Source organism: Lepidochelys olivacea, assembly GCF_965140295.1.
Source record: "Lepidochelys olivacea isolate rLepOli2 genome assembly, chromosome: 3".
Classification (NCBI taxonomy): Eukaryota; Metazoa; Chordata; order Testudines; family Cheloniidae; genus Lepidochelys; species Lepidochelys olivacea.
In genome coordinates this window covers 31919522-31934905 of record NC_140413.1, presented here as the reverse complement: position 1 = coordinate 31934905, position 15384 = coordinate 31919522, and the positions used below count along the sequence as shown (strand labels likewise).

Below are 15384 nucleotides of genomic sequence, written 5' to 3'. Positions count from 1 at the left end.
TGCACAATAGGAAATAGACCCATACAGGCTTTTTTTATGAGTAAATGTCCTAATAGACCATGATCTATAAAACAGATGTGGAGCAACATTGCAGCCAGCATCAGTAAAATTGGGACGGATTTCTCTATGGGAAGATAGGTTTGACTCTGAACAGTATGGTGCATCTTATTGTTCAGAGTTGGAAAGCATTGCAGTGGTTAACAGTGGAAATTGGCTTATGGAACCAAGTCCATTTAGTTTGCCAATGTGAGGATAAAAGGCCTGACCGCTAGTCAATGGTCTCTTAGTGACTCCAACTATTTTTACAGGGCTGTATGTTTTGAAATAAGTTAGGTTAACAAAAAGAAACTCCTATTTTGTTACTTTCTCTGATATACTCATTGGTGAAATTCCTTTTGTTAAATCATATTCAGTAAAGCTGGACTTGTTAAAGCTGGTGACAGTAATCTGAATCGGTTGTTTTATATTCAAAGCACATAAGCTACATCAATGAAATGTTACAGTTTTGAGTTTCGTAAGTTGTCAGTTTAAAATTCTCAATTTATTGTTCCCATGGCACCCCTTGCATATATGTAACACCTTATCTTTCTGAATAGCCTGTTACATTTATGTCCTAAAATATATTTGCCGTGTGTCTGATCTATGGTTGCTCTTGGAACTATAGTTTTTAGGTGTGGCTAGCTAACAATAACCAATTTGAATTCTAGTCAGTTTAAAAAAGAGTAAAAATAGTTTCACATATTAAACCTCCCTCATACCAGTTGTGTGTGGTTTTACAATCATTTTCTTTCTTTAAATGGCCTTTGTCTCCTGTTGTTGTGTGAAGGACCCACACAAACAAAGGGGGAAACTGGCCAATTGAACATGCAGTAATATTAAAGCTTCAGTAGACAGAGAACTGTCAAATGCACAAAGTAAACAAACTGAAAAAATTTCCAATCTCCTTCAGCTACAGGAATCTTCGATGTTTCTTATACAAATAGTAAATAAAACAATTTTCACATAGAAGTGTAATTTTTTTTTAAAGATTGATGTCCCCTTAACTGAAATTAATAAAGCACTTTGATCAGGTAAATTGATGTGTGTGAAGATAATTAATTCCCTGATTTATTTTTTTTGTACATTGTTGCTTCAATATAGCATTTAAGTATGAAAAAGTTGAATTTCAAAAGAACAGAAATAAAACCAGAATGACCACGTGCTGAAATAAACATGCTGATTCTAGACAACAAGTTTCTCAAAACTGATCTCTAGATGTACTAAAGAAGCATCAAATAAGTTCAGAAATAACAATAAATTAGCTTGGCAAGTAGCCTCCCATTATTAGTAGTGGAAACTCCATTCTTCGTCATATAAATCTAGATTGGGCTCAAGACTTTATTTCTTAAGTATACGGAAATCTTCTGCACTGGCAGGAGGATGAGCAAGAAGGTCTCTTTTTAACCTGGAATTTCTGTGATTTGTAGTTATATTACTGTAGAACTGGCAATATTTGCTGTAAATTAACATGCAGTATATTTACTGATTTTTAGAAAATAGAGTTGTATTTACTGCAGTTATTTCTAGTAAGAGGCAAGTAGAAATACTCATGTACAGAAGCTGGCTGGGAGAAAGAAAATAAATTATTTGGCCACCCTAGAAAATTTGTGCTAAAATAAATAGATTGTAAAATAAACAACCTTGCAATAGTGAAATTTTAGTACATGATTCAAAATTAGACATCAGTTATGAGGATAAAAGGACCCTGTCATAAAAACTATATAGCTACTTTTCTTCCAGTTCAAAGAATTGATTTAGCATTTCAAATTAGTGAACGTGAATGCCAGAGGATGTAACATCAGAAGCCATTTTAAGTTTCATTGCTTCTGACACGGTGTTTGGAAGAATCCAAAGAGAGAAACTGAATGAAAGGAAAATTGAGAGCATGTTGGTGAGTGTAGATGTAGCATGTGCATATTTTTAAAAATAGAAATACAGAATTGAAGTTGAAATGTACAAAAAAGCTGGAGCTTTCTGTAAAATGATTAGCAGGTGCTGAAAACTGTGCAAATAGGAGGAAGAAGAGAATAGGAAGAACCATACTAAATAAAGAGAGCTAATATTCTTAACACAAGAAAAGAGAAACATAAATACAAGCTCCCATTTAAAATGATAAAGGGTCTGATTCATCAACATGTTCCAGTTTTACATTAGAATAATTCCTCTGAGATCACTGGAGTAAAGTAGTGGTGAATCAGGCCTAGGGGCAGTAGTTAAACAAACAAAAGATCAAAAATAGTAAGGAAAGTATTGTAAAAGTGACTGAATTACTGTGTTTGATGCACATGGTGGCTTCTTTTTTGTTTTTGTTTTTTTTTTTTGCAGTCAGTATTAATCAGTCTTTAGGCATACATAACCAGCAGAGTTTCAGCATAATCTAAACATTTTACATATACCTCAAAGAACAAAACACAACATGTATATGTTATCATCATGACATTTTGGCATGCATCTTGTTAAAAACAGTATTTTTATTTCAAGTGTGTAATATAAACACAAACATATAGCACCACCATAAATCCTTTCAATTCCATATTCCAGCTACTTAATTTTTGATGGTGAGGAATAAAAATGGGATACTGAATCCAGGCTGCATTCACATTTTTCATTCTGCTGCATAGATTTGGACTCAATTATCCAAGAGAGTGGTAGCAGAGCCACATCAACAAATACAATGTCTTCTCAGAATGATTTTAACTTGTTTCATTCATTGGAGTTCTCTAGGCACATGGAGATAGGCAGTCTGCAACCTCCGTGTTTATTTACCACTGTAAGGAGAATGATACAAATACCTACATGTATAGAACCTGCAAAATGGGCTTATACTCATTATGACTAGTGAGCGTGCACTAAGCAAGCAGTCTGCTGTTAAGAATTCACTTTGACTAGTCTTTGGTCAAAATCTAAGTTTGTTGACCTTCAAAGCATGCTTCAAAGACTTTTCCCTACTTCACGAGCTGAATGAGACCCACATAAGACTTCCCTTTTGAACATCACTGTTAATTTTTATTCCTATACTCAGTATTTTTAAATAATTAGAAATGATCCCGGAGACTGATTGGTATGTGGTGTTTGGTTTATAAATTACATAAAAATGATTAACAGTAGGATAACTGTAAACAGGGGGTCATATTCATTGATGCAGTTTCATTAGTCGATTGACTTAAGCCAGGATGAATTTGGCACAGTATTTTTGTAGAAAATCTCATGGTAGCCTGACCTTGGTTTAAGAGTATTGTGACAAAGTTCCTCCTCTGCCTTGGTGGGTCCTGTGCTTATTGGCGGATTTTCTCACCTCAGAGGTTCACGGCAGCCCTCAGTTTGGCTACTTTCGTGGCTCAAATCTGCCGTTCATTCAGTTAGCCTCATCACTGGCCAGCATGGGGAAAGGAAGAACAATCCCCGCAGTGTCTGCAGATCCACTAGGATCCACCTAGTGGATTGGGGAACAGGCCACAGACCTTCCACTCTGGTAGAACCCACAGTCCAGTTCAACTCCTCCGGTATCAAGTAGGGAGTTGGGGGTGTGGGGGGAACCCGGGCCCGCCCTCCACTCCAGGTTCCAGCCCAGGGCCCTCTGGATTGCAGCTGTCTACAGTGGTTCCTGCAACAGCTGCTTGTCAGCTACAACTCCCTGGGCTACTTCCCCCTGACCTCCTCCCAACACCTTCTTTATTCTCACCACAGGCCCTTCCTCCTGATGTCTGATAATGCTTGTTCTTCTCAGACTTCCAGTAGTACTCATTCTCAGTTTCTTGCACCTCTTGTTCCCAGCTCCTCACACGTACCACAAACTGAAGTGAGCTCCTTTTTAAAACCCAGGTGCCCTGATTAGCCTGCCTTAATTGATTCTAGCAGCTTCTTGATTGGCTGCAGGTGTTCTAATCAGCCTGTCTACCTTAATTGTTTCCAGAAAGTTCCTGATTGTTCTGCAACCTTCCCTGTTACCTTATCCAGGGAAAATAGACCTACTTAACCTGGGGCTAATATATCTTCCTTCTGTCACTCTCCTGTAACCATCTGGCCCGACCCTGTCACAGTATATATAATAAAACCGGTGGTTTGTAATACTGTTCTTCAGTGATATCTGCGGGTTCTTAACCACTTATGAAACCCAGACTCCAAGTCACTGCACTTTCAATATGTTTTGCTTCATTTTGATGAGCACAGGTTCTTCTGCATCCCAGAAAAACTGTAGGCTTCATTTTATTTCACCTTCAGTTTTGCAGGCAATAGGTTTGCTGTCTTCGTTTCTTCCTTTGAAAGACATTTGTTATGGATATTGGAGAATCGTGAATATGATTTTAATGTGAATTTTATGTTGTCCTTGTGAAAGCCTTGTATAGTAATAAACAATGAAAGACCAAGTCATTGTATGGTTGAAATATCTGCTATCTCTTTTGTTCAGCACTGCAGTCAGAAAGTTCCTGTGGTCAGAAGTACAATTAATAAACTAAATTATCTTGGAAACCAAAATTAATTGTCATTTTTAATCTTGTTGCTCGAGAAGTGACATTGTTTGGTTCTTCATCAGCATCAAAGTATAGGGTGTATTGAAAATGTTTCCATCATGTTTAATAATGATTTAACATAGGAAGAATAACTTTACTGTGTGAAAGTTTTCAGTTCTTTTGGAATATTAAACTTATAGTAACACTAGAAGAAAACTGGCTTAACTGTGGTGTTGATCACCAACGGAAGAGGGAAGGAAGGAAAGTTTCTGTGGCAAGAAGCAGCAGAACAGCATGCTGATGGATTTTTTAAAAAATGTTTTTATTTAATCATTACAAAATAGAGTTGGCCAAGATGGTAATGAGTAGGACATTAACATTTTCCCCAATATATAACTCAGCCAATGGCTGTTTTGTAATTTGCATTTAATGTTTATTCATATTTTTTGTTTTAGGCTCTCGATGTTGACCGAACAGTTCTTTATAAAATGAAGAAATCAGTGAAAGCTATAAATGTATCTGGGCTGGGTGAGTACATTATAATTCTGTACGGTTAATTTCTCTGACAACTGCTTTGCATTTGAAGCAAGAAGACTTAAACTTGATCTGTTTGCTGAATTGGGAGCTTCTAATACAAGCAGTGTTGAAGTGAGGCTCACTAACAAATATATTCTAGACAGTGATCCTGCCCTGGCAGTGAGAGAACTAGATTATTTAATGTTTGGGATTTTTTTTCCCTCCTCAACTCTTAATTACTGTGAATTGCAGAATGAGAACAAAGCCAATGAACTACAGTCTTCTATTGCTGGTGACCTATGAAACAAAAATCTTTTCACCTGTCAAGGAAGATAAAAATACAAAGAAATATTTCTGTGTACACATTGTATATACATATTTATAAAAATAATTTTGACATATTAATATATTTATTTTAAAAATGCTCATACAGATATTTACTGGTATTTTTATCTTCCTTGACAGATGATGAGAATTTTCTGTTTTTTGGTGGGTGGCCAGCCATAAAAAAACAAAACAAAACAAAACTTTATAATATAATCATAGAAACATAGGTCTGGAAGGGACCTCAAGTCCAGACCTCGTGCTGAGGCAGTACCAAGTCTATCCATAGACCATCCCTGATAAGTGTTAGTCTAACCTGTTCTTAAAAACCTTTAAAGACGGGGATTCCACAACCTCCTTGGTAATCTATTTTAGTACTTACCAATCCTTGTATTAAAAGAATATTTTACCTAATATGTAACCTAAATCTTCCTTGCTCCAGATTCAGGCCATAAGTACTTCTTGTCCTGCCTTTAGAGGACGTGGAAAACAATTATCACCACCCTCTTTGTAGCAGCCCTTAATATATTTGAAGTCTCCCTCAGTCTTCATTTCTCATGACTAAACATGCACAGTTTTTCTTAACCTTCCTTATAGGTCAGGTTTTTCTAAGTCTTTTATCCTTTTTGTTGCTCTCCTCTGGACTCCCTCAAATTTTTCCACACCTTTCCTAAAATGTGATGCCTAGAACGGGACACAGTACTCCTGCTCAGCCGTGCTGAGTAGGGCAGGACAGTACTTGGTGTGTCTTACTTACAACACTTCTGTTAATACGCTCCAGAGTATTCGACTTTTTTTGCAACTGCATCCCACTGTTGGCTCTTATTCAATTTTTGCTCCGCTATAACCCCCAGTTCCTTTTCTGCAGTATTACTGCCTAGCCAGTTAGTCCCCATTTTATTTTTCTTCTTTCTAAATGTAGTAATTTGCACTTACCTTTATTGAATTTTTAAGTCTTGTTGATTTCCAACCAATTCTCCAGTTTGTCAAGGTCCTTTTGAATTCTAGTTCATCCTCCAAAGTGCTTGTGACCCCTGCCAGCTAAATGTCATCCAATAAGCATACTCTCCACTGTGTTATCCAAGTCATTAATGAAAATATTGAATAGTACCAGTCCAAGACAGATCCCTGTGGGACCCCACTGGATAGGCCCTCCCCGTTTGATGGCGCTATTCTGAAACCTACTCTTTGAGTGTGGTTTTTAAAATCAATTTTGTACCCACCTTATAGTAACTTCATCTAGACTATGTTTCCCTAGTTTGCTCATCTAAATGTCATGTGGGACATTTAGCCCTCTGAAAATTAAGATGCATCTGTCATGGATCCACAGCTCCAGTGTTCTGGAACAGTCCCTGGGAGTACCTCTTTAGTGTGCCAGACCCTTAAGGTATCGCTCTTTCACTGGAGTAAGCCACTTGGCTTCACCATCTCCTTGGACCCAGCCTCAGAGCCTTCACAGCCCTGCTTCGCACCATGAGCTCTCTTCAACGAGTCCACCCAAAAGAGACTTGTACACCCAAAGAAAGTGAGCAATGCACCCCCACTCTCAGCATCTGCAGTGACTCTCAGCCAGCATTGTAAAAGCAGTAGTGTTTATGACACGGTGGATTTGATTTAAATCACTAGTCAGGAAGACTCGATTTAATCATGGATTTCTACATAAAAGTGCATTCTTGTTGGTTGTTATAACCTTAATACATATTCTTCACAACTCAGAGATAGATGTAGGTTTCATTTTTAGAAGGTACACACTATACATCTTTGAAGTGATTTATTTTGAAAACTTTTCAGATTAGTTTTACAGCTATATCAGAAAATGAACGATTGTTTGGTTATTTCATTTACCAAAGGTAATTGAAGCAGATATTTATGAAGTCATTGGGAGGTGAACAATCTCCAACTCAACAGGTTAATCAATAATATTTGGAGGATTTTCTTGCCATGCTTTATTACTAGGAGAACATCACCAGACAGACATTTACGTTGTTTTATTTAATTAAAACAACAATGTTATGTATTCTGGATTTTTTTCTTCATCAGCAAATATATAATATTTTAACAAAACAAGCATATTAATTTTTGAATTTAGTTAAACATTCAAGTTTTTTAAAATCAGGTTTGTTTTTATTAAAATAGTTTAACTAAAATAGTTAAATAAATAAATATATATTAAATTAAATCAACTGTGTCAGCCAGGTCAACATGAGAAACGTAAAATATTGGCGTCTGCAGCTAACTCTGTTGTTTTCACCTTCATTTTCCTGTTTGTTCATCATCTGGAAAAGAAAAACAAGCTTTCCTGCTTTTTCAGGTCCCAAACAATTTCTCAATTTGGAATGAATTAGTCCAAAGGAAGAAAATATTCTTTTTATACTGACAGAAGAAGCTACTGCTGTTAAAAGTGAGATTATCACTTCAACAGTCTCTGAATCTAAGTGCTTACGTGACTTCCACCAGTTCACTGGTGGGACTTTCTTTAAATCATCATCAGCAAACATATATTTCTTAAATGGTTCACCCTTAGCTCTGAAGTTTATTATAGTTGGCATTATGGAGGGATGATTGCCAGATGTCATGTCACAGCCAACTCCTCTTCTTCAGCAGTTAAGGTTTGACCCCGATACTGAGTATTGAGAATATTTGCAAGAAAATGAGCTTGTGCTTGTCCCATTCTTTTTTTAATGCTTATAATTTAACTCTGTCATTGCAATTTCTCTTTTTAAGATCTTACTCAGTTCCTTCTCAATTTCCCTGCATTTTGTTCAAGGCTACAGAAATAGGCTTTAGGGTACTCAGCATGTGTTCAACGTTTCTCTTAAGCCCACTGTTGAGAACTTTGGCTGTGACAGTGCCATCTATTTTTTCTCGATTTTGTTCACAAACTGTCATCCGATTAGGCCAGTTCTTGATACAGTGCTCAAAACAGTCCACTACTGAGTTCCATCGCACGTTTTGTGGGAGAGTTAGCTTGGGTCCTCCCACTTTTTTTCAGAGCAGCTGCTGCAAAGTGGTTGTTACGGAAGTATTTTGCAATTTCAACATTAGCCTTTATTTCTGGAACACTGAAATCTTTGGCTAGGAGATGCATCAAATGAGCACTGCAACTGTATGTTGCTAGCTTGGGACTCTCTTCTAAATAATATCTTCCATCTTGGATACATTTGCAGCATTGTCTGTGACCAAGCTGCGTACTAGACATTTGAATTTTTTTCCACAGTTTGTTATAGCTTTTACTACTACTTCTTGTAAGTATTCTGCTGTGTTTGCATTTCTTGATGTACCAAATTGTTTCTGTAAGGAAGACATTCCCTTCTTCTGTTGTCATACAAGCTCACACAACAAGATCATTGTGATCATGACTTCACCCATCAAGACTCAAATTAACAATTTTACCCTCTAGACTTTTTGCACACTGCTCAATTTCTCTTTCATACACTTTATCCAGCAATTTGCCTGCGACATCTGCTCTGCTGAGTGGACTGTATCCTGGTCGTAATGACTGAACCATGATAATGAAGTGTGGGTTCTCAATCATACGGAAAGGAGAGTTTGTTGCATAAACAAACTGGGCAATTTTTTCATCAGTTACCTCTTTTTTGTAATCTGCTGGTTCTTATCACAAACTTATGTATGGTTGTTTCTGGATGATGGAGATTTTTATTTTCTTTTTGCTACAGGTGATATACTGTGGCTATGTGACATACGTGATGTGACTGAAACACTATCATTGGCAGATAACTATAGAAAGTGATGGTGATTTTGAAGGTGTATAGTCTTCAGAATCCTGTATGTTGAGGATCGATTCTCCTAAACAAAATAAGTCAATGCAGTTATTTAATTAGGATTCACATACTGCATATTTGTATTACTCATTACATTCACTGACGCTCAGTACTACTTTAAAGGTGAAATTGTAAAAGGAAGATCTGCCTATTTCAGCTATTTATTTTTTATCACAACTGCATCTAAAATGATAGTACCATAAAGTAACAACTATATTTTTTGCTCAAACATGAGAGTTCAAGAATAGTCCAGTAGGAAGACAGGCAGTCCTTAAGAAAAAAGTATGAAATAAAAAGTTTACTCACCTGAGGATCCTGCATGTTCAGACATGTTCCTTTCATAGAATCATAGAATATCAGGGTTAGACGGGACCTCAGGAGGTCATCTAGTCCAACCCCCTGCTCAAAGCAAGACCAATCCCCAACTAAATCATCCCAGCCAGAGCTTTGTCAAGCCTGACCTTAAAAACTTCTAAGGAAGGAGATTCCACCACCTCCCAACGTAACCCATTCCAGTTTTTCACCACCCTCCTAGTGAAAAAGTTTTTCCTAATATCCAACCTAAACCTCCCCCACTGCAACTTGAGACCATTACTCCTCGTTCTGTCGTCTGCTACCACTGAGAACAGTCTAGATCCATCCTCTTTGGAACCCCCTTTCAGGTAGTTGAAAGCAGCTGTCAAATCCCCCCTCATTCTTCTCTTCTGCAGACTAAACAATCCCAGTTCCCCCAGCCTCTCCTCATAACTCATGTGTTCCAGTCCCCTAATCATTTTTGTTGCCCTCCATTGGACGCTTTCCAATTTTTCCACATCCTTCTTGTAGTGTGGGGCCCAAAACTGGACACAGTACTCCAGATGAGGCCTCACCAATGTTGAATAGAGGGGAACGATCACGTCCCTCAATCTGCTGGCAATGCCCCATCTTACACAGCTCAAAATGCCATTGGCCTTCTTGGCAACAAGGGCACGCTGTTGACTCATATCCAGCTTCTCTTCCACTGTAACCCCTAGGTCCTTTTCTGCAGAACTGCTGCCTAGCCATTCGGTCCCTAGTCTGTAGCGGTGCATTGGATTCTTCCATCCTAAGTGCAGGACTCTGCACTTGTCCTTGTTGAACCTCATCAGATTTCTTTTGGCCCAATCCTCTAATTTGTCTAGAGCCCTCTGTATCCTATCCCTACTCTCCAGCGTATCTATCTCTCCTCCCAGTTTAGTATCCTCTGCAAACTTGCTGAGGGTGCAATCCATGGCATCCTCCAGATCATTAATGAAGATATTGAACAAAACTGGCCTGAGGACCAACCCTTGGGGCACTCCACTTGATACCGGCTGCCAACTAGACATGGAGCCATGGATCACTACCCGTTGAGCCCGACACTCTAGCCAGCATTCTGTCCACCTTATAGTCCATTCATCCAGCCCATACTTCAACTTGCTGGCAAGAATACTATGGGAGACAGTATGAAAAGCTTTGCTAAAGTCAGGAGATAACATGTCCACTGCTTTCCCCTCATCCACAGAGCCAGTTATCTCATCATAGAATGCAATTAGATGACTTTCCCTTGGTGAATCCATGCTGACTGTTCCTGATCACTTTCCTCTCCTCTAAGTGCTTCAGAATGGATTCCTTGAGGACCTGCTCCATGATTTTTTCAGGGACTGAGGTGAGGCTGACTGGCCTGTAGTTCCCAGGATTCTCCTCCGTCCCTTTTTTAAAGATGGGCACTACATTAGCCCTTTTCCAGTCATCCTGGACCTCCCCCGATCGCCATGAGTTTTCAGAGATAATGGCCAATGGCTCTGCAATCACATCCACCAACTCCTTTAGCACTGTTGGATGCAGCGCTATCCATGGACTTGTGCTCGTCCAGCTTTTCTCTATAGTCCTGAACCACTTCTTTCTCCACAGAGGGCTGGTCACCTCCTCCCCATGCTGTGCTGCCCAGTGCAGTAGTCTGGGAGCTGACCTTGTTTGTGAAGACAGAGCCAAAAAAAGCACTGAGTACATTAGCTTTTTCCATATCCTCTGTCACTAAGTTGCCTCCCTCATTCAGTAAGGGGCCCACACTTTCCCTGACCACCACCTTGTTGCTAACAAGAAAGGTTGCCTGAAGAAACCTTTCTTGTTACTCTTAACATCTCTTGCTAGCTGCAACTCCAAGTGTGATTAGGCCTTCCTGATTTCACTTCTGCATGTGTGAGCAATATTTTTATACCCCTCCCTGGTCATTTGTCCAATCTTCTACTTCTTGAAAGCTTCTTTTTTGTGTTTAAGATAAGCAAGGATTTCACTGTTAAGCCAAGCTGGTCACCTGCCATATTTACTATTCTTTCTACACATCGGGATGGTTTGTGCCTGCAACCTCAATAAGGATTCCTTAAAATACAGCCAGCTCTCCTGTCTTCATGGACTCTCCAATGGTGGGGCAGACTGCAGACAGTCAGGCATTAGTCTCACCTGTGTGGTAGCCTGCCGGAGAATAAACAACCCTTTCCCATCCACTAGGTGACAATACCGCATATGAGGGAAACTGAGGCACACACAATATTCATACAAAATATTTATAAAAAATTCCCACTCCGTCACAGTGTCATGTCTACTGCTTCCTCCCTGTGCACTAGGCCAGTTACCATGTCAGAAGGAAATTTGTTTGGTTTGGCATGATTTTTTCTTGACAAATCCTTGCTGGCTATTACTTATCACCTTATTTTCTTCTAGGTGCAAATTGATTGTTTCAATAATCTATTTGTTCTCATCCTGAAGTTCACAGCAACTTGAGCTGGAAAAACCCTATCTTAATATACATGCACACTAGATGTGGCTGGAAAGCTGTGACCTGTGCACTGGGTGGTGTGCTGGCTGTAAGAAGTAAAGAATAACTTGAAATTGATAATATGCTTAGTATAACTCATACTCACTCAGGCAGGAGGAGACTCCCTCTTGCGTCAACTACCAGAGTTGCCACCTTTGGACCATGAAGGTCCTGATTTGAGACTCGGGGGGGTAATGTTATTTAGTACTTAAATTACCATAGGCCCCATCATGATCTGGGCCCTGTTATGCTAGGCAATGTACAGACATCTATAAAGAAACAGCCCTGATGTGAAGACCTCACAGTTCATCAGGAATGATTTATGAATGGTGATGGAAGAGGAATACGGTCCAAGGAAAAAAATATTTATTATAGCCGGGGCCAGTAGCACTGCCTGTTGTTAAGGTTGCCCAGCACTTCCCATCATTAGACTCCATTTTCAATTGCTTGTAATGGCCACATTTTAACAGTCTGGGGTGAAATTTTCTATGCTGGGTGTCTGCTTCCAGATAAATGTTTTGCGGGGGAATTTTTAAAAATTGTTTCATACTTTCATTATGAGATTCTTTTGCATTTTTTGAGAAGTTTTAACACCTCCATTGTTTGCAGTGGGCCTTTGAAATCATCAGAGAGAAAGCCCTCGGCTAGAGATGTCTTTTCTTTGTCCCTGAAATTCTGTTCGGGTTTGGCTACAAGATAAACTACTCAAATTGCTATTTCCCTAATGTGGCTTGTGTTCCTTAGGGTAATTTTGGGAATGTGCCCAAATAATAATTGATCATGAACCTTCTTTTCTAAGGCCAGGCTCATGCTACTGTTACACTCACCCCCACCATACTCTGTACTCCGAACACCGGGGAGCATCTGTAGGGGGGAGAGAGGAGGGAAGCCTCCCCTCCAAACCACACCGCTCTTTGGACCTGGCATCCCTAATTCTGGGGCGCTCCATGGGGCAGAAGCCCCTCACCTTCCAGGGGATTGGGGAAGGAGAAGAAAGAAAACCAACCGTACATCTGGATCCATCCATCATGCCAGCGCCTCGTTCTCCTCCCTCTCTTGGATGGTGACCTCCTCGTGCTGCCAGCTAATGTACTTTGCTTAAGTGTTCGAAGTCTGAATCTTCAGCACTACAGCACAAGATTCAAACCTTGCTGATGTTGCATGTTGGGTGGATATGTACAGTTACACATCATAGAATTTATTTTTCTCTCTTTTTAAAAAAACAAGGAAATTACATACAAAATAATGTAGTTTTGTTAATAAGGTTGCAAATTCAAGCACTGGAAAGTTAGGAAATGCCCAAATGAATGTTGTCTGTGCGACCTTAAACCAGCCCTCTTGTGTGTATGCATTAGGCTGCACACTTCAATTACATGATTGCATACTATTTTTTCCCAAAGGACCTGTACCTCATTCAATATACAGGATAGAAGCACAAGCGGGCAAAATTAAGGCTGCAATGGCGACTGTAAATCAGGTGCTTCCTAGTTTTAGAGTGCTTAACTTGGCAAGCTAAATGTTCTTTAACATACTTTATTTTGTATGTATAAAATATAAAGTACAAGCTTCATCATTTTAAAAGGAGGTGACCAGATAGTTCAGCTCAGAATCTTTTCAGTTTTTAAAAGTTGTGCACTTCTGTCCAGTTAGCTTAGCATCAATTAAATATGTTTTTAACACATTCAGGTAGGTTAGGCTCAAACTTTGTAAAAGGCTAAATACTGAAAAGGCCAGTAAGTGTGTGTTTTGGTGTCTAAGGTTAGACACAGATAAGTGGTAGACCTAACCAGTTAGTAGACTGGATACGAAATTAGTGTGTTCTTGTGTTTCATTTAAAGAATGTCAAGCTTTCTGTTTTGGATAACATGTATGCCTTCAATGTTTGAGGAATGAACATGCTTTTGTGAAGTGAATCACATAATATGTGTTTTGTTCTTCATTTCACTGTCCCTTTGTGAACTTTGACTAATTTTATTTACAGAGTTTTTATCTCCCAGGAAACAGTGGGATTTCTCGGGTGGGGAAAATCATTGCGCTTTTTACAGATCTACAGTAAGACACGTGCCAGTGTTTTTAATCAAAGATCATAAACTAAATTTACTACTGAAGAATTATTTTGGTGCATAATCTAACAAACTTTATTTTTTTTAAGAAGTATTAATTTGAATGTATCAAGTTGACATATAAAGTAAGTTAATAAAGAGATTGTCATCTGAAAGTTCTGGAACTTTGTTTTAGCCAGTTGTAACTTTCAGTAATTTGTTCATGTAGCTATTGGAGTTAATTTTGCATTTGCTCTTTTGAAGCTCATGTGGAAAATGAAGAACAGTACACTCAAGCATTGGAGAAATTTGGAGGCAACTGTGTCTGTAGGGATGATCCAGATTTGGGAACAGCGTTTTTAAAATTTTCTGTGTTTACAAAGGAGTTGACTGCTCTCTTCAAAAATTTGGTAAGAAATGGTCTAGAATAAAACGTTATGATTGGAGCTATATTAGGAAGAATTATACGTATAGAAGATTCAGGTATATCTAGTTCACGAATAAAACCACAACAATTGTTCCTGTTGAAGAAAATTCAGTGTTTTGGAGACCAGTATTTCTGACCTCCCTGAAAATGTCTGTAATCTTTTACTTGAACCAGTATGCCACAGCTGCACCTTCGCCTCCTTCAAATCCATAATTGAAATATTCTTCTTTGAAGCCTATGAATCTTAGTGCTTTTCTCATGGAAGTGGACATAATCTCTATTATTAAACAACAGCAGCAAAAAAAATATTAAAACTGTTAAACTAACAAAATATTACTTATGTTCCACTGCTTGTTCATTCTGTTTTTACCTTCCTTTTATATATTGCTTTTGCATTATGTAATTGGACTGTAAGCTTTTGGAGAACAGATGGTTTTCTTACTTGCATGTAAAAAGCCTACCCATTCTTGGCACTCTGCAGATTATAAATAATAATATATAGGGTTCAATTCTGCAAATGCTGAGCACATCAAGTGTTACTGAAGTCAATAGTAGTTGAGGGCACTCTGTGCCTTGCAAGATCAGGGCCATATTATATGTGTTCTGCATGCACAGAGCAAACATGGGAATATAAAAACTTAGATTGCAAGAGGCAGATTCTTTGCCCACTCTGATGCTTTGTGTTGCTCAGAGGGCACAATCAGGGAATGAAAGCTGGCTGCATTCCCCTAGGATGGGTGAGTTCCAAACCCTCATAGAGCCAGGTAGAGCTAACTTTGATGCTACCCTCCTCAGGGGCCAGAAAGGAGGAATGACTAGTGTGTGATGTGCTTCAGCTGTGCTCAGCGGGCAGTGGTCTTCTGGGGACAGTTGCCAGCTGATGTTGTTTAGAGGAGCCTCCAGACCATAACTGGCTCCCTGTGTGTGACCTGATCAGACTATTTTAAGGTCATTATGAGTCTTGGTTGTAGGAGAGTAATTTCATCAA

The 15384-nt window shown here is 38.9% G+C and overlaps 1 protein-coding gene across 2 annotated transcripts in view; it reads left to right on the top strand.

Moving 5' to 3' along the window:
- ASAP2 (ArfGAP with SH3 domain, ankyrin repeat and PH domain 2) overlaps window positions 1-15384 on the top strand; it is a 170089-nt gene that overhangs the window by 28991 nt on the left and 125714 nt on the right. For both annotated transcript variants that reach the window (XM_084624728.1, XM_084624727.1), the window contains exons 2-3: window positions 4946-5018; window positions 14234-14379. In XM_084624728.1, the coding sequence (XP_084480854.1) occupies window positions 4946-5018; window positions 14234-14379 (219 nt within the window). The remainder of the gene's footprint in view (window positions 1-4945; window positions 5019-14233; window positions 14380-15384) is intronic.